At 45.2% G+C, this 21,390-nt stretch overlaps 3 protein-coding genes across 4 annotated transcripts; 1 reads left to right on the top strand and 2 right to left on the bottom strand.

Moving 5' to 3' along the window:
• Positions 1–1,295: 1,295 nt before the first annotated feature.
• Positions 1,296–4,350, top strand: lrrc34 (leucine rich repeat containing 34). Its single transcript, XM_083669777.1, has 10 exons — positions 1,296–1,404; positions 1,543–1,655; positions 1,925–1,989; positions 2,430–2,513; positions 2,653–2,781; positions 2,880–2,975; positions 3,154–3,308; positions 3,453–3,608; positions 3,810–3,936; positions 4,045–4,350. Exons 1-10 carry the CDS (start codon positions 1,301–1,303, stop codon positions 4,345–4,347), a joined length of 1,332 nt encoding a protein of 443 aa, XP_083525903.1. The 5' UTR covers positions 1,296–1,300; the 3' UTR covers positions 4,348–4,350.
• Positions 4,351–4,779: 429 nt separating this feature from the next.
• On the bottom strand, positions 4,780–12,471 carry lrrc31 (leucine rich repeat containing 31). Of its 2 annotated transcripts, none has more exons than XM_083669330.1 (11): positions 12,413–12,471; positions 12,015–12,067; positions 10,768–10,965; positions 10,371–10,529; positions 10,074–10,241; positions 9,794–9,958; positions 7,322–7,510; positions 6,982–7,149; positions 6,545–6,709; positions 6,233–6,388; positions 4,780–5,637 (listed from the first exon to the last, which is right to left on the bottom strand). In XM_083669330.1, exons 2-11 carry the CDS (start codon positions 12,025–12,027, stop codon positions 5,258–5,260), a joined length of 1,761 nt encoding a protein of 586 aa, XP_083525456.1. In that variant the 5' UTR covers positions 12,028–12,067; positions 12,413–12,471; the 3' UTR covers positions 4,780–5,257. The 2 variants fall into 2 exon arrangements, with proteins under 2 accessions (XP_083525456.1, XP_083525457.1); XM_083669331.1 differs by having other exon boundaries at positions 10,371–10,526.
• Positions 12,472–13,111: 640 nt separating this feature from the next.
• eif2s3 (eukaryotic translation initiation factor 2, subunit 3 gamma) lies at positions 13,112–20,796 on the bottom strand. Its single transcript, XM_083677844.1, has 12 exons — positions 20,719–20,796; positions 19,815–19,878; positions 19,552–19,679; positions 19,044–19,165; positions 18,588–18,682; positions 17,544–17,702; positions 16,499–16,633; positions 16,314–16,408; positions 16,046–16,190; positions 15,627–15,796; positions 14,966–15,138; positions 13,112–13,771 (listed from the first exon to the last, which is right to left on the bottom strand). The coding sequence occupies exons 1-12, from the start codon at positions 20,785–20,787 to the stop codon at positions 13,708–13,710; spliced, it is 1,419 nt and encodes a 472-aa protein (XP_083533970.1). The 5' UTR covers positions 20,788–20,796; the 3' UTR covers positions 13,112–13,707.
• Between the last annotated feature and the right edge of the window lie 594 nt (positions 20,797–21,390).

Genomic DNA, 21,390 nt, shown 5'->3' with positions numbered 1-21,390 from the left:
GGTTTTTTCCGCCATAACAGAGAGGGGGCGCCCATGTGGGGTGTGACTATTGTTAGGTGGGCTTGCTTAAGCAAGTCCAACTATTGTTCTTCGACATACTTATTATTATTATTCCAATTCTTCCACCTGCTACTCCTACAACTTTGAAGCTATTCACACCAATCCAACATTAAAACATGCAGAGAGCTCTAACTCGTGTTGCTATGACTTTTGGTTTTGATACCTATTAAACTTTTTAAACGTTACAAACTTGAAGGTGCAAATAATAAAAACAGGCTCATCCTATCTATCTATTTATCTATGACCTTCTAACATACTGTCTATCTAACCTACTATCTTTCCAACCTTTCAACTACCTAGCATCATCCTTTCTTCCTTTCACCAGTGACTACTGGCTCACTCAGTATAACCCATACTCATTAACCTCTTCATTGTTTTGATCTTTCTATATCCCCCTCTCTCATCCATTCATCCTCAATCCAATCAACCAACCAACCAACAAAACCAACCAATCTCACTTTCTTTCAACTGCCCAGAAAATCTTCATCAACCGTGATAAAACGTTTTCTGATACCTATTTGTAACTCCAAAAACGCTCATCCGGTTAACTAACCAATTCTACACCCAGTCCACTACTCAACCTTACAACATTCTATATAACTAACCTACCTAACCCATACTGATTAACCTTGTATAACACTTTTTACAAAGACAAATGTTGCAATGTGCTTCACAACAAGAACAATACTAAACAATATAAACAATGAATACAATACAAACAATATGATCTAACACCAAACCATAGACCCCCAAAAAGCAAGTCAGGCAAAAAACTCCAGAGGGGAGAAAAATCTAGGGCGCAATGGCACGGAAAAACTCCCTGGGAAGAACATCTTTCTACACTTACCCTCTCTCATCTATCTATCCTCTCTATCTATCTATCTATCTATCTATCTATCTATACATCTATCTTTCTCTCATCTATCTAACCTTCTCTCATCGATATATCTATCATCTATCAATTCATCCATCCATCCAACCCACCAATCAAACCATCTTTAACTTTATCTGCTACTAAAATGAGACTCTCACTTTCTTTCAACTTCCCAGCAAATCTATCTATCTATCTATCTATCTATCTATCTATCTATCTGTCTGTTGATCGTCCAAACCATCTTTAAACTACCAAAATATGACTTTGCAAGGTCACGACGTTTCTTCTGGAACTTCTTTTTCTAGTTTCCATAGCAACTACAAACCTCCCAGCGAGTTGTTGACTTTTGTTAGATACCATTTCGCCATGGTTAGTATTACAGAGGTTTACTCTTCTATCTGCATAGAAAAAAGAATTAAAACTAATCGGTACATCTTAGAAGTTTTGCAAGAGACTGAAGGGAAGACAGGGTAAGTGAAGTAGCTACTTTGTTAGCTAGTTTTTGTCTCTAGATGTGTTGTTTAGCAACGGCTATTAGCTAGCTAGCCTATACCTTGAATGGACAGGGGGCGATGCAATTTCTGAATCCCGACCTGTCTGCTCTGCAGAGCTATCACCATCAAACTGACTGGAAACGACCGGCTGAAACGGGTTCAGAAGTTGACCGACGACGATGTATTCGCTCTCACAGGAACTCTCCGAAAAAACGAGTCAGTGACAGGTGAGAACTGAGTAGTTAGACAGCAGTTCACAGTTTCATGATTGCATCTCAAGACAAGACAGTGGCCGGCTCCTCTCCCCACATCTGCACTGAACAGGTAAGCAACCAGAGGATGAGGGACTGGAGGGACAAATTTCATCCCCACTTAGTTGACACCCATCCTGTGTTATCAGATCAGTGCAGATGACGGGAAGGAAACGAAGACAGAGACATACCACTGTATTGAGAAATGCAGCTGTCAAATTCAGGTGTTTTTTCTTGATTGACAGGTCTGGATGTCAGGTACAACAACATCACAAATACAGGGGCGGATTATCTTGCTGACCTCATTCAGGTAAACAAGTCCCATGGCGTTTGTAGTTGAGAAGAACCAAGGCTGTGTCTCAATAGTCTTAGACAGCTCCCTTCCTGCCTCTCCCTCGTCTGCACTGATCTGAAAACCCAGGGATGGTGAAAGCAGTATGGCTGGTGACTACTGTGAATTGGCTTTCACCGGTCAACCTGTCATGAAGGAGAGGAGACAAGGAGAGAGTCCCTGCAGGCTCTACATCTAATCCCCTCCCCCTAAAAAGAACAAAGTTGCCCTAAGATCTAAGATGGATTGAACATTTTCCTCCTTATGCATTAGTGGTGGATAAGATGATCCTAGATCTGCAATTAGGGGCAACTACTAATTACCTGGAGCTACCTGATGACCTTCACGTGAATGTCATGTGTGTTGTTGCAATGCTGTTGGGTTGGGTTCAGTGAAACGGTGTTGTTTGTGTTGAACAGGAGAACACTGCCCTGCGCTCTCTGGACCTGATGTGTAACAACATACTGACAGAAGGGGCCGAGCGCCTCGCCAAGAGTCTGCATGTTCGTAAAGACACACTTCAGATCCATTTCCTGTACTGTAGCTGTTGTATATTGAAAGTCTTTAGATTACAATACATCATAGACTGTCATTTATACAATACACCTCTCTCTCTCTCTCTCTCTCTCTCTCTCTCTTCAGTATAATGATGTCCTCCTCTCCCTGCGGTTGACTGGTAATAAGATAGGGAACAGAGGAGCCATGCACTTCGCCAGCATGCTACAGGTTAACACGACACTGCAGGAGCTGGACATGGCCGACTGTGACCTGGTAACACACACACACACACACACACACACGCACACACATATGCACATGCACGCACACACACACACTCTCATACGGTGTTTTCATGTATCTCTCTGTAGGGTACACAGAGTGTGATAGCATTTGCCATTGTGTTGAACAGCAACAAGAGTCTTCGCTCTGTCAACATCAGCAGACCCCTGCTCTTCAGCCACCAGGTACACACACACACACACACACACACACACACACACACACACACACACACACACACACACACACACACACACACACACACACACAACTCAGTCAACACACCTGCTGTCCAGTCCTCAGGTAGAGATGGACAATATTTCTCCAACCTCTCTCTCTGTCTCTCTCGATCTCCTCTCTCAGGAGGAGTCAGCGGTCCACATGTCTCGTATGCTAGTGGTGAATGAGTGTCTCCAGGAGCTCCACCTCGGCAAGATGCAGATGACTGACTCTGGTCTGGAGAGACTGACTGAGGCCCTCAGAACTAACTACAGTCTACGATACCTGGACCTGCGCTGGTACACACACACACACACACACACACACACACACACAGCACAACACCTCACATCACACACACACAGGTATGCAGTCTATGCACACATGAACTTCCCATTTTCACACACACACACACACACACACACTCTCTCCTCTCTCTGCAGTAACCGTCTGACACGTGACGGGGCGAAGTGTCTAGCAGAGGTCCTGAAAAAGAACGGAACCTTGGAGATCCTGGACCTGTCATCCAATCGGATCGAAGACGACGGAGCCCTGTACCTAAGCGAGGCTATCGCCCTGCCGACTTGCAGCCTGAGAGCGTGAGACACATATACACACACACACACACACACACACACACACACACACACACCCCTTGTACTCCTAAACCATAGTGTGAATCACTCACAAAAACTATAACTGTTCACAGTGGTAAGGATAAGAGTGATAGATTTGTTTGGCTCTTTTCTCTCCCTCTCCCTCTTTATCTCCATCTCTCTCTCTCTCTCTCTCTCTCTCAGGCTGTCCATCCCTAGTAACAACATAGGCAGTTTGGGTCTGGTGTCTCTGGCTCGAGCCATGCAGACTACCGCCACACTCACACACATCTACATCTGGGGCAACCGGCTAGACGAGCCCGTCTGTCAGGTAACACACACACACACTATAACCCTTATCCCTGACATCCTTGGTGTATAGGTATTAAAATCCCCCCCAAACACACACTCACTCTCTCTGTCTCACTCTTGCCTCTAGGCATTCAGTGATCTGCTGGCCAGTGGTCGTCTGTCGGCGGATCAGACAGACGTGAGCGTGTACGAGGTGGACGGCCATGTGTGTCTGGCCGAGGTCTTCCACGGTCTGAGGAGGCACTACTACTGGACGCCCAGCTACGGCCTGGACGGAGACCCAGCCAGTAACGCTGCCCTGGCTCTCACTGCTGGCCCTAACCCCAACCCTGCTCTAACCCAGGCCCTGGCCCCCTCACACACCAAGGACCAGCCAGCTCCCCCCCTGGCCCCGGTCCCCCTAGCCCTGCTAGCCTCTGGTCACTCCTGACCGTCCTATCACCCAGAATGTTATTTATCCAATTCAAATACTTTATCAGCAGGATTGTTTGAGGCACTGCTACACTATTACCAAAGCAGCTATCCTCATTTAACTGTGGTTTAATACTGTTTGTATCAAATAAACAATTTTATGTCACTTGACCTGGGTTGTCTGTCCTGAGTAATGTTTAGAATGAAATAAGGTAAGATTAGATGGTTTATGGACAGCAAGTTTCATTTGGTTCCCAGAGCAGATACAGTAGCTTACGATGGAATCACTATTCATCTAGGTTCAGAGTAAGAGTATTTAGGCAGGAGCAGGAATCCTTTACTGTTTATTTAACACTCTAACATACATACATTTCTCCTACCTGCAGGCTCTTTTCATTGTGTGTGTGTGTAAGAGAGAGTGTCTGTGTACAAATGTCACAGTAGTACGCAGTAGTGTGTTAGAAACCTCTCTAGTCCCCACACTGTAACAGTTATGGTAACTATCAGGGAAGCAATTCATGAGTTTATTTACATCATACATTTAACATGGACAATCAACAGCAATCAATTAAAGACAGTGACAAAAGTGACAGAGGTAGCTAAACAAGTTGATTTTGGTCAGTAGTCCCTGTGCAAAGTCTAAAAGTACAGACAGACAGACCAACATCAGTGAATTCAAGGTTTAGCATTGCGTTGTGAAATGTGTTGTGAAAGTGCATGGTGTTTGAAATAGTAACCAAAGAATCTCATTGAAGTCCAATATAAAAGAAAGAGTGAAAAGTAAGGTGTTGAAATATAACTGACCATCATAATGTGCTTATATAAAATCATTCATTCAATCCTCCTGAACCACCTGACCATAGGTACAGGACAGGGAAGGAGAACAGGGTGGAAAGTAAGCACCCAATTCTCTCTCTTTCTCTCTCTCTCTACTCCTCGGGGTGTGTCTCTTCTGGGACATCCCGGTTGGCCAATGAAGCAGGGGCGGGCGTGTCCCACTCTAACAGGACACTCCTCTTCTTGAGGGTGTGGTTAAGCTGGTCCCTCCCCTTAGGTGTGATGGTCCACCGCTGGGCGGCTAGTCGAGACAGGGCCGGTAGGCGTGGCAGGGCGGAGAGCAGGGAGGACAGCCAGGTGGAGGAGGGGGCAGAGGAGGAAGGTCGCAGGCTAAGGTCAAGGTCCTCCAGTGACCCCAGACCCCCAGCAGCGGCTCCGAAGAAGGCTGCCCAGCCCCCCTCCCCCACCCCGCCGTTGTAGGACAGGTCCAATACACGGAGAGACAAGAAGCAGCCACGCTTACACAAAGCAGCTACAGAGAGAGAGGGTGGTTAAGTGAGGGGGTGGAGACGGAGGAAGAGAGAGAGAGGGAGGAGAGACAGTAGGTAAAGCGTTGAGAGGGAGAGAAAGACAGATTAGAGCACATGAATGTAGTGTGGTTGGTTGTGTGTGTATGTGTATACACTCACCAAGCACGTTTTTAGGAATACGATACTAATACTGGGTAGGGCCTCCCTTTGCTCTCTAAACAGCCTCAATTCTTCGTGGCATTGATTCCACAAGATATTGGAAACATTCCTTTCAGATTCTGGTCCATGATGACATGATTGCATCACGCAATTCCTGCACATTTTTAAGGTGCACTTATAAGCTGTGAATCTCCCATTCTACTACATCCCAAAGGTGTTCTATTGGATTCAGATCTGGTGACTGGGAAGGCCACTGAAGAACACTGACTCATTGTCATGTTCATGAAACCAGTTTGAGACGACTTTTGTTTTGTGACATGGTGCATTATCATGCTGGAAGTAGCCATTAGAAGATGGGTAAATTGTGGCCATGAAGGGATGCACATGGTCAGCAACAATACTCTGTGTGTGTGTGTGTGTGTGTTGTGTGTGTGTTACCCAGCTGAAGCAGGTCGTCAGTGGTGAGGTCACAGCTGTTGAGATGGAGCTCCTGGATGACTGACGGCTGCAAAGAGTCCAACAACAGAGAGAGTCGCCCACCCACCACCTTACACCAAGAAACATCCACACTCTGCAGGTACGGCACGGCCAGGGCTGTATCACACACACACACACACACACACACACACACACACACACACACACACACACACACAGATAGAAGACATTACACCAGGACTGTAGCATGTTTGGTATGCCGTGTTTATGCTCTGGGATGTTTACATGTACCAGGCAGCACTAGTCAAGTACCCAGTGTGGTGAACGATTCCTCATTCAGGCTGCAGCCACTGAGTGGGAGGCGCCTCATCTGTGACAGTGGCAGGACGAGGACAAGAGCGCTGATCACACCCCCAACCGCCTTGTTGGAGGACACATCCAGCTCCGTCAGCTCAGGAAGAGAGGGGAGCGCCTGGACTGAAGACAAACCAAGAGGCTAATTTACATGAACACACACTCACTTATGTATATCACCTATGTATACATACACAGGGGGAAATGCTCTACATCAATAAGCATACACACACTCACACTCACTCACACACACTCTCTCTCTCTCTCACACACACACACACACACAGACACACAGACACAGACACACACACACACACACACACACAGACACACACACACACACACACACACACACACACACACACACACACACACACACACACACACAGCCTCACTGAGGGCGTCCAGGTCTGTGAGTGTGAGACAGCAGAGGTGCAGGTCTAGGCTCTCTAGGCGTGTGAGGTGAGCCAGATGAAGGGTGAGGAGAGACAGCCCTCCGGCCATGCCTTTGTTACCAGACAGGTCCAATGCACGCAGGGAGGGGAGGCCACGGAGCGAACCACCTAGGGGAAACAAAGGAGTTAGACAAACATCATCAGCTCTTGTAGCAGATTCCACGTTGTTAATGTTTTCCTATTAATGTTTGTTATTAAGCAACATAATGTTTTATTGTGCCCCTTACACACACACACACACACACACACACACACACGTCATGAGTAAGAAGCCCCTCACCCAGAATGCCGAGGGTGTGTGGCATCAGGCTGCAGGCGTGCAGATTTAGCATGGTGAGTGAGGGGGTGTGAGAGAGGGAGGGGGCCAGCCCTACCATGCCCCCTGACCCCCCGTCCTCTGCCTCGGCCAGGAGAGGGTTACAGGACACATCCAACACACACAGTCTGGGGAGACCAGACACTATACAACCTGGGGGGGAGGAGGGAGGAGTTACAGGACATATCCAACACACACACTCTGGGGAGACCAGTCACTATACAACCTGGGGGGGAGGAGGGAGGAGTTACAGGACATATCCAACACACACACTCTGGGGAGACCAGTCACTATACAACCTGGGGGAGGGATGGAAGGAGAGCAACAGAGATGTTACAGTAATATATAAAATATATTTATGCACTCACTGTACTTTAAATCAGTTCGGGTAAAATAGCACATATACAGTGGGGGAAATAATTATTTGATCCCCTGATGATTTTGTTAGTTTGCCCGATTACAAAGAAATGAGCGGTCTATAATTTTTATGGTACTTTTATTTTAACAAATAGAGACAGAATATCAACAAAAAAATCCAGAAAAAACACATTATATAAAGTTATAAATTCATTTGCATTTGATCGAAGGAAATAAGTATTTGATCCCCTACAAACCAGCAAGAATTCTGGCTCATACAGACCGGTTATATGCCCATGAGGCACACAGATTAGTCCTGTCACTTTAAGAAAAGTACTCCTAATCTCTGCTTGTTATGGGTATAAAAGACACCTGTCAATAGAATCAATCTCTTCCATTCCAACCTCTCCACCACCATGGGCAAGACCAAAGAACATTCAAAGGACATCAGGGTAAGAGTTGTAGACCTGCACAAGGCTGGAATGGGCTACAAGACCATCAGCAAGAAGCTTGGTGAGAAGGAGACAACTGTTGGTGCAATTATTAGAAAATGGAAGAAATACAAAATAACCATCAATCGCCCTTGGCCTGGAGCTCCATGCAAGATCTTGCCTCGGGGGGTAAGGATGATCATGAGAAGGGTGAGGGATCAGCCCAGAACTACACAGGAGGAGCTTGGTAATGATCTCAAGGCAGCTGGGACCACAGTCACCAAGAAAACCATTGGTAACACACTACACCGTAACGGATTGAAATCCTGCAGTGCCCGCAAGGTCCCCCTGCTCAAGAAGGCACATGTACAGGCCCATCTGAAGTTTGCCAATGAACACCTAAATGATTCAGAGAAGGCTTGGGAGAAGGTGATGTGGTCAGATGAGACCAAAATTGAACTCTTTGGCATAAATTAGACTCTTCGTGTTTGGAGGGAGAGAAATGCTGAATGCTACAATCCCAAGAACACCATCCCCACCGTCAAACACGGAGGTGGAAACATTATGCTTTGGGGTTGTTTCTCTGCTAAGGGTACAGGACGACTTCACTGCATTGAGGGGCCAATGGACGGGGCCATGTACCATAAGATCTTGGACGAGAACCTCCTTCCCTCAGCCAGAGCACTGAGGATGGGTCGTGGATGGGTCTTCCAGCATGACAATGACCCAAAACATACGGCCAAGGCAACAAAGGAGTGGCTCAAGAAGAAGCACACTAAGGTCATGGAGTGGCCTAGCTAGTCTCCAGACCTTAATCCTATAGAAAATTTGTGGAGGGAGCTGAAGCTTCGAGTTGCCAAGCAAAAGCCTTGAAACCTTCAGGATTTGGAGAGGATCTGTAAAGAGGAGTGGATCAAAATCCCTCCTGAGACGTGTGCAAACCTGGTGACCAACTATAAGAAACGTCTGACTTCTGTGCTTGCCAGCAAGGGTTTCTCCACCAAGTACTAAGTCATGTTTTGCTTGGGGATCAAATACTTATTTCCTTCGATCAAATGCAAATGAATTTATAACTTTATATAATGTGTTTTTTCTGGACTTCTTTGTTGATATTCTGTCTCTATTTGTTAAAATAAAAGCACCATAAAAATTATAGACCGCTCATTTCTTTGTAATCGGGCAAACTAACAAAATCAGCAGGGGATCAAATAATTATTTCCCCCACTGTACATATGAAGCACAATTTTTCAGCTTTTAGTTTAGGGTATTAAATATTATATTTTTATTATATTATAAATATTGGCTTCACCATTTAGAAAGAACAACATATTTTATACATAGTCCCCCTAGTTCAGGACACCAAAGTGGACAATTGGCTTGCCTCATTATGGATCCAATAGAGCAGTGTTCTTCACTCCTGGTCCTGGATAGTTACAGGATGTGCAGGTTTTTGCTCCTTCCTAACACTAACACACCTGGCCACTGCCAGGAGTACCAGGAGGACTGCAGTAAAGTATTCAAAGGGTGAAGAGTGTTTTCTCTCCTACCCAAAGTTGGGGCGTAAATAGCACTATGTGTGTGTGTGTGTGTGTGTGTGTGTGTGTGTGTGTGTGTGTGTGTGTGTGTGTGTGTGTGTGTGTGTGTGTACCCAGAACAGAGGCGTCAGCTGCAGTGAGCTGGCAGGCCACAAGATGAAGCTCTCTCATGGTTGGGTGGAGTTTACCCACGATGCCTTGCAAAGCCCCACCCCCAACACCAACATTCCAGGAAAGGTCCAGAACCTCCAATACAGGAACACACTCCATGGCTTCACCTAAACACACACACACACACACACACACACACACACACACACACACATTCAGATTAAGTTATCCTATAAAATAAACATGAATCACTTTGTGCATCATCACTGTTTTAAGCCCCACCTAGAGCAGTGACATCATCAGCATTCAGCCTACAGCTGCAGAGCCTCAGGATTCTGAGCCCACCCACATTCTGGAGGTGAGTGGTCAACGCCCTCAGAGATCCTCCAAGTAGGTCGTTCCAAGACAGGTCCATCTCCTCCAATAGAGACAAGCATGGGAGCAACGTTGCTGAGAGAGAGCGAGAGAGAGAGAGGGAGAGAGGGAGAGCGGGGGGGGCAGAGTGAGGTAGAGACAAAACTACAGGTTTGTGTGTGTGAATGTGTGTGTGTGTGTGTGTGTGTGTGACTGTGTACTCACCCAGTTCCAGTGTGTCTGTAGCAGTGAGATCACAGTGAGCCAGACTCAGACTCCTGGTGTCCGCCTTCTTCCCCAACCTCTGCAGAAAGGCACACACACGCCCCCACCCCATATCACACACACTCTCGGCCTGGTCTGCTGAGTCAGGAACAGGAACTACTGTAGGACACATCAAATACACATCATGTAATCAATCATTAGGTCATTCAGGGGATTACCTTCTCAACCATAAATGAAACAACTTTAACGATATACATATACATAACAGACATATATTCAAACACACACACACCACGTACACTTGATACGCTGGATCTCCTTTTTCTTTCTCCTCTCCCCTCCCCTAAACTGCTCCTTCTCTTTTCCTCTCCTTTTCCCCCTTTCTGCATCCTCTCACCTGTTCCCTCTCCTCCCTGTCTTTCTTCCCTCTCTTCCGTCTCTTTATCCTCCAGGATCCCTCCGCCATCCGAGGGGCGAGAGAGGAAACGGCCTGAGGAGGACTTCCTGTCAGTAGCCGTTCGCTTCCTGCGAATCTGGTTCATGATGAGGTCAAAGGGCGAACGCCTTTGCCCTGCCTCCCGCCCCCGCTGGGCATCTGGCCAATCAGAAACAAAACATGTACATAAGTATTCAGACCCTTTGCTATGATACTCTTAAAATTAGCTAAAATGCAAACATGTCATCAACAAATCACTCAGTAAGTTGAATTGAGTCCATCTTAATGCAAGGATAATAGTTCATGTAATTTTGGAATTAACATCTTTGTTTTTAAATGGTCTCTGATTTGCATTGGAAAAAACTAATAAACACATTTCCAGCCACTTTCTTTGCTGTATTGCTTGAATTCATTGTTGAAAACACAATTATGGACAGGAGATTATTTTCCATTAAGGGATTATTTTTGGTCACTTGGTTATAGACCAATTTTGTAGAGTGAGACGATGTTGTCCCATCAACTGTGCTTTTTCCCCTCCACCATTCAACTTTGTAGATTTTTGTAAGTCTCCCCCAGGCCTCAGGGTCGCATTCCTGAGCAGTTTTGTTCCTCTCCATTTGCTCAGTTTGTAATGACAACCTGATCCACACAGTGTGTAATTGATTCCTATGCAAATCAGAGACCCTACAAAAACAAAGATATTAATTTCAAAATTCCATGAACTACTATCCTTGTATTAAGATGGACTTAATTCAACTTAATGAGCGATTTGTTGATGACATTTTTGCATTTTAGCTCATTTTAAGAGTGTCATAGCAAAGGTCTGAATACTTCAATTTTAACAAATGTACTGAAATTTCTAAAAACCTGTTTTCGCTTTGTCATTCTGGGGTATTGATTATTTTAATTTAATCAATTTTAAATTGAGTCTACAACACAACAAAATGTGGAAAAAGTGAAGGGGTCTGAATACTTTCCGAAGGCACTGTATGAATCCTGGGTGATGTATTTATGATGGTTAGAGAAGTTGCCCTAACCTACCCCAGGACATCCATATAGGCTGGCCTCTACTAACATCCATTCATTATAATACTGGGGGGTAATATGCAACTCTGCAACAGCGCAATAGCTCTAATTTATATCATTGGTTATGCTGTAATGGACAGGAGGCAGTCAGCTAACTTCAATCCAGACATGAACCAACGTACCTGGAGATTCCATTCTTCAGCTGAGCAGCCGGCCACAGGGACAGCACAGTAATCTATTATAATAAATGATACACCTACAGTTTATTTCAAAAGGCACAACTATACAGACAATATAAGACGGCATATGATACAGTCGCTCGATCATGCAAGAAGTGCACACACAGATACTATAATCATAATCTTGACTGACCAGACTTTTGATTTTTTTTTTATATGAATAACGAGTGCACACGCAAACGCAAACAGTGCAGACGCAAACAGTGCGAGATCTGTCTCTTTATCGCACCTTATTCACAAGACATATAAAACAACAAGACATCTCTTTACAATATGACAGGCTAATCGTCGCACATGAATTCTGTCTGTACGCAAACTGCACTTTCTGCTGTATATTTTACCTGGGAGCGCGATATTGTCCTTGGCAAGTGTACTAGTACTTTCACTTCATGATGACGCGTGATATCTCGTGCTCCTCAGGTGTGTCATCGCGGAAGTAAGTTTGGATGGAACTCCCTTAGTAAACACACATTGACTGTGTTCCAAAATGCGTTCTTGCACTCTATCTAGAGCGTTTAGCAAGTACGGTATAAGCTCTAGATAGGGTGCAAGAACGCATTTTGGAACACAGCCATTAACTCTGTAGAACTGGATAAATATGAAGGTAGATTTGGGTCACAACTCGAGAGGTTGTAGATTCGATGAGAACTTGTACAATAAATATTCAGATTATATTATCATAATAAACGGCAGCCATTTGTCTTGTGGTTTTGTAGGTAAAATCTCATATTCTTAGACAATTTATGTTTTCTGTATTACCCTAATAACACTTCACCCAGCTGAGCTGTACAGGGCTGTCCTGGTTATGCATTCACCAGTTGCGGCAGCAAGTGCTGTAAAGGACAATGTGAAAGGAAAATATCTGAACCAACAAAGTATGCTTGGGGGGGTCGCCTCATCTGGGTGTAGGAGCCCCTCTGTGACCTTCAGTGTACATTATGTGTTTGGTATTTCATTCAGCTGTTCAGTGCATTCTACAATAGAAAATATGTGTGTTTGACAAGAAACAGGACAAAAATACACTCACACATGCATTTGTTCCAAATGTATTTTATTAGATTCCACTGAAAGCTGTTGACAGCACAGCACACAGAGCACTGCGTTTCTCCTCCCTGTCTGTAGCATATAGAAACCAGACCAGGGGCTTGTTCAGGAGGGTGCAACACAATAGAGCATTCAGATAGAAATGCAACATCTAAAACAGACTCAGCCAGGATTTATAAGGAATCATATCAGCTCTATGCAGTGCATTTCTATCTGTAGCGTTGTGAGCGGTGCATCAAACTGAATAAGCCCCAGTTCTGCTTTGGGAGATACTCCTCTTAAAATCCAGCACCAGCCCTGTACCCCTCCCTGGGGGTGTATCTCAGTAATCTAAAGTGGCCTCCTCTCTGTCTCCACTCCTTCATCTGCACTCACCTAAAAACACAGGTCAAAGCTTTCACCAATTATGTGAGATGGGTGCAGATGAAGGAGAGGAGACAGAGTCAGGAGGCCACTGTAGACTATTGAGATGTACCCCTTTTGATTCCTCCCTTCCCCTACATCGGCTGCATTGTATGAAAAGAGTGTGATGGGTGTATCTTCTGGTCTGCAGGAAAGTCGCCATGGTGACACACACTTCTTGATTGGTTTCTCAGTCATCGTCCACTGTGGGTGTGATGGTCACGCCCCTCCTAATCTGGCCCCAACCAATCAGACTGCAGAGGGGGAAGAGCAATAACATGAGTATGATGAGGAACAATAAAGGAATTCTAAACCATTAGGCCGTGTTTGAATGCTCATACTGCAACATATTTAGTAGCCGTTTTCAATATGCAAGATGAGAAAGAATGCAAAATGTAGAATGCAATGCAGAATGCAAAATGTACCGAAATTGAGTCTGTATAATATGCCAGGATGTCATACGAGATTTGGTGTAGTATGAATTCACTGCACACTATTCAAGAATTCCTTTTCTGTTTTAGTCCCACAATTCAAAAGGAGCAGGTAAGGGAGGCGGGCAGTCACCAAATTAAACCAATTACCATGAACAACATGGTTGAGCTACAGATGACAGTTTCCCAGTATGAATAAGTTGTAATATGTTAAAATGCGTTGCTTACTGCATACATTTTACTAAACACATAATAGTATGGTTAGTATGTAGTAGATACTTTTAGTAAACAGTAGACAGTGTGAGCTTGCAGACATGGCCATAGAGATGCCCTAGAAAAGGCACCGGCTATCTTTCCCATTCATTGGATTTATGGAACTTTCTATAAACTGGGAAGGCATCAGACAATTGCATCAACGCATGGTCTTCTTCAATAGGATTATCTATAGATTGTAAATTACTTTTAGGTGCATGACGCCATCTACTGGTGTCAATAAACGACTGACCTGAGATACTGGAGCTGAGTTGATATGACATACCAGCACAGCAGGTGGCAGTGAATCACCAACATTTGATTTACGTCCACTCAAAATCACAGTAGATGAAGAAAGTTGACTACATGGCGCTCCCCATATAATCAGTTAAATTAAAGGAGTGCTGCCTTCTAGTGTTTTTAACATTCTACTATAAACACACCACAGTGTGAAATGCATTAATACCATCTCCTATTCTATGACCATCGTCAAATAAACCAAATCGTGCCATTATGTACTTGTGACAGGCGTCAAGTTGCTGCTAACAGTATTGCTTCAGTATTACTCTCGAACCTGCATCCTCTGTATTGCCACCACCGAAATACCCGATGTTAACCAGCTACGCCACTGAAAAGCTAGCAATTCGATGGCAACCTGAGAAGTGAGTTGTACCCACTTCAGCCTTGAAACCAGGTGCCCCTAGGAGATGAATATAGTTGTATTCATCCCCCCCCCCCCCCCCACACACACACACACACACTCACCGCCAATGTTTCTCCACACGACGACTGAGTGCGATCTTCTCTCCGACCTCCGTGCACACAGGGTTGGTCAGTACTATCTTAGCCAGATCAGCCTTGACGGCACTCACACGGCCGCCTGTCGACAACGAGCCAATATTCACCATCAACACCTCGTTCTTGGACAGCTTCTGGACCTGCGGGGCCGAACACACACACACAAACAAAAAAAATAGCTAAGACATGACGGGCAAAAAAGAGACACACAGCCCATGAGCATTAAATGGAGATGTTACCCGTAATCAATTTTCATGTGTATTTATAGTGAATCCTCGATGCACACCGTCTCAAACTATTATCATTTAGTGTATGTTGTATCATAGCTATCAAAACACACGGTCTGCCTTTACTTCCTAGAAGAGTCTCATAGCCGCGTCAAAATACGTCACTAAGAGACTATGCACTTTGACCCTGCTCTACAACGCCAGTGATTCCCAGAGAGCAGCACACGCTAGCTCTTGCGCTGTTTAATAGAAGGTGGGTGGAAAATTCTAATGATCTTCTGAATTAACGGGGGAATCTTAAAACATTTTTTTGTGTGAATGTGTCTACTATGCACGAATGCAAAAACAACAAAACCACTGGATTACAGGGTACAATTCTGCTCTAAAGATGCACTGCCCACCTTGGCGGCCTTCTTGTCTCCCTCTGTGCGGACTCCCAGCAGCCTCCGGAGCAGGAAGTAGGAGATCTCAAGCTCTGTGAAGATCTCTGGCAGTGCTCCGACTGCGCCCAACACCTGACCCACCATACGGTCAGCTCTGCACAGTGTAGGGTCGATCTTGGTGCCCACACCTGGAACACACACACACACACATTAGACCAAGAGATGCAAACACAGACCAAGGGGTGGTTTTCTGGACACAGATTAAGCCATGCAAACTGGACAACACTTTCTATAGAAATTCTCCTCTGCTCATGGTCTTTAGTCCAGGACTTAATTCATGTCGGAAACTAGCCCCTAAACTTTTACGACACAAACGAGAATCTCCCGTTACATCACGATCACAGTTTGCATACAGTCAAACACACACATGGTCCTACCGATAAGGCCTCCAGGTGCTGCGTACTGCAGGTCGTTGTGTTCAGCAAACAGAGAGACGATCTTGGAGAAGATGGGTTTACACATGAGCTTCCCCTCATGGTCCTTGGACACGATACCTGGACGCACCTCCAACTCCTGGCCCACCTGCAGGTAGAGAGGGAGGGAGAGAGAGAGAGGGAGAGGTCAGTAAAAGTGAGCCTCAAAAGGTGTTCCCATCATCAGAGCAATTGTCTTTGCTTTGAGCCAGTTGAGGGGGGTGAGTCTTACCTTGAGTACGCCTTTTAGAATACTGCCTCCTGCCACACCCCCTTTCAGGTCGTCCACCTCACAGCCTGGCTTGTTCACGTCAAATGATCGGATCACTGAAACACAAACAATATATAGAATTTATAATGTGTGTGTATTTGTAAGTGTGTGTGTGTGTGTGTGTGTGTGTGTGTGTGTGTTCTTACCGATGAGTCTGGGCTCCGAGGTGAAGTCTCTGATGGGCACTGGGATCTTCTTGACGATGTACTCACACACCACCTCGATGTTGTACTTCAGCTGGGCAGAGATAGGAATGATGGGAGCGCCTTCTGCCACTGTGCCTGCAGGGAGAGAGAACAGATGAGATGGTTACACACACAAGTTCCGTTCAGATGGAGACTTTACACACACACACACACACACACACTTTAAAGGCGTAGAGATATTCAACAGATTGACTACTTTTACATGCACACTAATAATCCAATATTAGTCGCAATACGGCAATACTCTGAATAAAGCTCTCTCGCTATTTGTCGGATTATAATAGGACCATTAGGACATGAATACATATTTTCTCCAAATTCTCAATCAGAGTATCTCCTGACAGTATGAACCAATGGCGCATGCCTCCTCCTCCTCCTATTAGATTATTGTATAACAGATAAAACCATGTCTTTGCAGAAGAAAACTTCTTAACTATGCATTTGTGCAAATCAAGCTGGTTGCTCGCGATGATGCGTAACTCAGCACAGCCATCTAGCTTCTATAACACAACTGCCATGCATCCCCAGAGGTTCCGACACACACACACACACACACACACACACACACACACACACACACACACACACACACACACACACACACACACACACACACACACACACACACACACACACACACACACACACACACACACACACACACACACACACACACACACACACACCTCACTCCACCACAGAGCACAACTGTTTTGATGTCTTCACCCACTAAGTGAGTATGCACCATTTGCATGTAAACAGAAATATTAGGGGAATATTTATTTTTGCACATCATGTAAACAGCTTACATCTAAATATTGTCTTAATCGGGGTGAGGGCAATAATCAGAGTATTGTGTGCATGTAAACATAGTCAGTGTCTCAAGGAAAGGGGCAGGGAGGTGTCACTCATACTCACACACAGACACAGACACACAAAGTTAACTGTGTTGAGAAAATGGCCAGGTGAGTGACAGTGTACATACCCTGTACGAAGGCAAGGATCTGCTCATACTGCTCCTTGGCTTGGCTCTCCTTGACCAGGTCGATCTTGTTCTGCAGAATCAGGATGTGCTTCAACTTCATGATCTCTATAGCTGCCAGATGCTCTGACGTCTGGGGCTGAGGACATGACTCGTTACCCGCTGGAAGAGAGAGAGAGAGAGGAGGGGGTGGGGCAGGGCAGGAGAGAACAGAGGAGTGTCATTAAAGTGAAGAACCATGAGAGCAGGGGATCGTGTTCAGTACGGCACAACATAGAAACAATTTAGTGGAAGTGGAAAATGAAAAATCTGTGTTCTTGTTGTGCCATTTCAGGCAGTGCCTCCTTCTCCCTTTCAACACATTATATCCTGATTGCTCCCACTGAACAGCAGCCAGGTTCTGTGCTGTAATTCCATCAGGTTCAACAGATCCGTTTACTGACGCGGAGGTCAGATCGATAGTACACAAGAAAGAGATGACTACTGCAAGTCCCCCATTCACTGGGATTCCATTCACACTAAAGCCAGGCGGCGGCTAGGCCATAAGCAAAATCTAACCAAAACCACTCACATTTAACAATCCAGTCAAGCCAAATTGTACTGAACTGGCAGTATTTGGGGAACTACAGTAATAGTTTGGAACAAGGGGGAAATTAAAGACTGTGGTTGGGGGAAAATATAGGTTTTATTGAAAAGTACGGATTTCAATGTGAATTTTGAAAGGGATACTTGGGTGACTAAGAAGAGATATAATGAACGCTTTCTCTTTTCAGTCACGCACGTACGGCTACTCTGGGACATACCTTGCATCTGGTCAGAGCACCACTCACACTTGGTGAACTGAGGCTGAATTTATCTAACATGTCCGAAAGTTCTTGTTACGTAGAGTGCAGGCGGTCAGTAAAAGCTAGCCTATAAAATTGCGAGTCGAGTCTGCGGCGTATCGTTTCATCCAGAGTAACCCTGGCTTAAGGCCGGTGCTTACTGAGAGAGGGATGAGCCTACTGATAGATGACTGGTGGTTATTATTCAGTGGGCATATCTCACCGATCAGGAGGAGGGCTGCGTCCATGACGGCAGCTCCGTTCAGCATGGTGGCCATCAGAATGTCGTGACCGGGACAGTCCACGAACGACACGTGTCTGACCAGGGTGGAGAGAGAGAGAAGGAGAGGGACAGAGAAAGGCATGTTACCATCTGAAAGTCCTTAAAGCATGAGAGATTATCAATCCACTGACACCAGCAAGAAGTCATGGGTGTGGCTGTTGCCGACTCTGGCCTTGTTTATAAGGCCTTCCCTCTTCCCTTCCTGGAAGTAACCACTGATCTGATAGGCCTGAATGAGTAAAAGCGAGGTTCCCCCTCCATCATTTTCACCAATCGAGCAGTGTCAAATCAGCGATTACCTCAAGGGAGGAACGGAGGCTAGGTTTCCGGACATCGGAACGAGGCTCCATCCTCCTCTGTGCCTAGTGCCCCCAGGCCAGTCAGTGTCTCTCTTACCTGACCAGTTTGAAGTTGCCCTTAGTGCCGGGGATGTCTGTGGGGAACTCATCAGGAGTGCTGCTGCCACACGACCTGTAACACTCTGGCCTAGGACAGCTGGGGTCGTCCAGCTTATACACCTGGGAGAGGAGGCAGGTGGAGAGGGGAGAAGGATGGGAGGGGAGGAAAGGAGAGGAGGGGAGGCAGGAGGGGAGAAAAGGAGAGGAGGGGAGGAAAGGAAAGGAGGGGAGGCAGAGGGAGAGGAAAGGAGGAAGGGGAAGAAATTGGGGATAGAAGAAAAATATGAGGGGTGGTAGGGGAGGAAGAAAAGAGGTGTCACAGGTCAGTAGAGGGACATCACCCATCTGATCGGAAGGCTAGGTTGGGCTTTCACAAATTTTGGCTGTCCCGATTCCTTCAGATCTGAAAACAATGTGGTGGGGACCCGAGAGTCTTTTGTGGACCAGGCCTGAACAACGATCAAAAGCCCAGCATCACACTGACCTATAGGGACTCCGCTGCTTACCTTGGCGTTAGCATAGCCTAGTTTGATGGTGATGTTCCTCTCCAGCTCATTCTTAAACCTGACAGTGTGCACGCCCGAGATGGCCTTCACCACTGTGGACTTGCCATGGGCCACATGACCAATGGTGCCTAAAGAGGGTTGTAGAAATGGTGGGCACAGGTCAGAAAGGGTATTTTGGGGAACGCTAGGGGGGTAAGAGGAATGTGCACTAGGCTGTTATTAATATTATATTATTATTGGGGAATATCATTCTGTTCTCTCACCAATGTTGATGGTGGCCTGTCTGCTAATGATCTCTTGAGAGAGTGGAGTCAGTACGGCCACATCCTGATGAAAGAAAACACCAGACAGAGAGAGAGATAGTCATCATTAGCGAACACACACACACACACATTATTTACCTATATTTTACTGTCTACTACTACTGTCAATCAGGGAAAAAAAGTTTAAAAAATGACAGCCATTGAAAACAGTCACTGATGCTGTTATACATATCCTTTGTGATATGAGCAATGGCAAGGGAGGAGTCTGACAAAACAGACTACAGTCCCGAGGTATCATTATTCTATTCAAAGAGCCTGGGATGCTGCGAGTTGACGCACTAAGGGCGATCAGGTGACAGTGCCATGGCAACTTCTGCCATTCAAAACGTTAAAAACCTTTGACAAGTGTATAAATGACAAGATTGTATATTTAAAGAAACCGTGCTCAATAGCTATAACTAGCATGCCTAAGTGCTAAGCTAAATAAATGGTTTAGCCTTGCTTCAAGGCTGTCAGTATTGCGACAGACACATTTCCTGTCCAACATTGGCATTTTCAGGCAGCTGATATAAACTGGACAGCTGTTTTATTTGGCCGACAACGACATGTAAACAACCAATACACTGCTAGCTGGAGGTCACTATGATTAGCCTAACTATAACATGAGGAAACTGCCGTCGTCACTGTACGGAGCTGAATGAATTACTAGAACGAGAACGGGACCATCATCCCCACGCCGTTCACCGACAGTAGCTCGCTTGCCAGGCTACTGCTATCATGTGCCGGTTCAAAACCAGTTTTCCTGGCCTCCGAAACAACTCACTCATTCGTATTTCTTTATCCACTTCAGCGGCACTGTACCATAGTTATCCATAGTATTTGTAACAAAAAGATAAACACTCACCAGAGTATTTAGATCTTGTCTAGAAAGATGAGGCTGACCCAGCGTTATTCCAGAGTCGTCACCCGCCATCTTGAACGAAAAAGGAATTTGAGTATGCTGCAGCGATTGCCTGAATCATTTAATATATATATTTCCTCCTGGGATTATTTCTCTTGTCTAATCAGTAGGTTATTCCGGCAGATATCAGACATACATTTCTGATTATCTAACATTGTGAATTAAACAAACAAAATGTATAATGTATATCGTTGACGACGAATGAATCAGAGAAAAAGGGGTCCTTTCGTAATGGATGATGCAATATTCTGATTCTGATACAAGCATCTTTTTTGCTGAATAACTACTACTGCTGTTTGTTGGTAGTGTAAAGCTATTGTAAACAATGTGTATTATTGTATGGAAGTGGTTTTGTTTGACTTATCATTCATAAAAGAGGAAAGGAAAAAACTTCTGATACATGTGTTTGGTCCGTCCTTTCGTGATGATGTCATGCAACATTTCTCATTTGTAGTTTTTTTTCATATATTTTTTTTTATTCAGGCCCTATGACTGGGCCAATAGTTTTTCTTTCCTGGAGTTATTTGTACACCAAGTAGCTTTCTCCCCTCAGTCCTTCCCCTACACTAAGTTTACTCACAGGAGAGGTGAAAAATTCACCTCTTCAACATATCC

The sequence above is a fragment of the Argentina silus genome (genome assembly GCF_951799395.1).
Source record: "Argentina silus genome assembly, chromosome: 1".
NCBI lineage: Eukaryota > Metazoa > Chordata > Actinopteri > Argentiniformes > Argentinidae > Argentina > Argentina silus.
The sequence above is the reverse complement of the archived record's forward strand: the minus strand, read 5'-3'. Positions and strand labels throughout refer to the sequence as shown.

Bases quoted from the DNA above. Each gene is read 5' to 3' on its own strand.
- lrrc31 (XM_083669330.1), bottom strand. The intron at 7,511-9,793 runs GTACACACACAC...CCTCCCCCCCAG, and splicing joins AGCTGACGCCTCTGTTCTGG to GTTGTATAGTGTCTGGTCTC. The intron at 5,638-6,232 runs GTAACACACACA...CTCTCTCTGTAG, and splicing joins TGACGACCTGCTTCAGCTGG to CTGCTTTGTGTAAGCGTGGC.
- lrrc34 (XM_083669777.1), top strand. From the start codon at position 1,301: ATGGTTAGTATTACAGAGGTTTACTCTTCTATCTGCATAGAAAAAAGA. The intron at 1,990-2,429 runs GTAAACAAGTCC...TGTGTTGAACAG, and splicing joins ATCTTGCTGACCTCATTCAG to GAGAACACTGCCCTGCGCTC. The intron at 2,782-2,879 runs GTAACACACACA...ATCTCTCTGTAG, and splicing joins ACATGGCCGACTGTGACCTG to GGTACACAGAGTGTGATAGC.
- eif2s3 (XM_083677844.1), bottom strand. From the start codon at position 20,787: ATGGCGGGTGACGACTCTGGAATAACGCTGGGTCAGCCTCATCTTTCT. The intron at 18,683-19,043 runs GTAAGAGAGACA...CACCCTGGTCAG, and splicing joins GGCAACTTCAAACTGGTCAG to ACACGTGTCGTTCGTGGACT. The intron at 17,703-18,587 runs GTGAGATATGCC...TCTCTCTTCCAG, and splicing joins CGCAGCCCTCCTCCTGATCG to CGGGTAACGAGTCATGTCCT.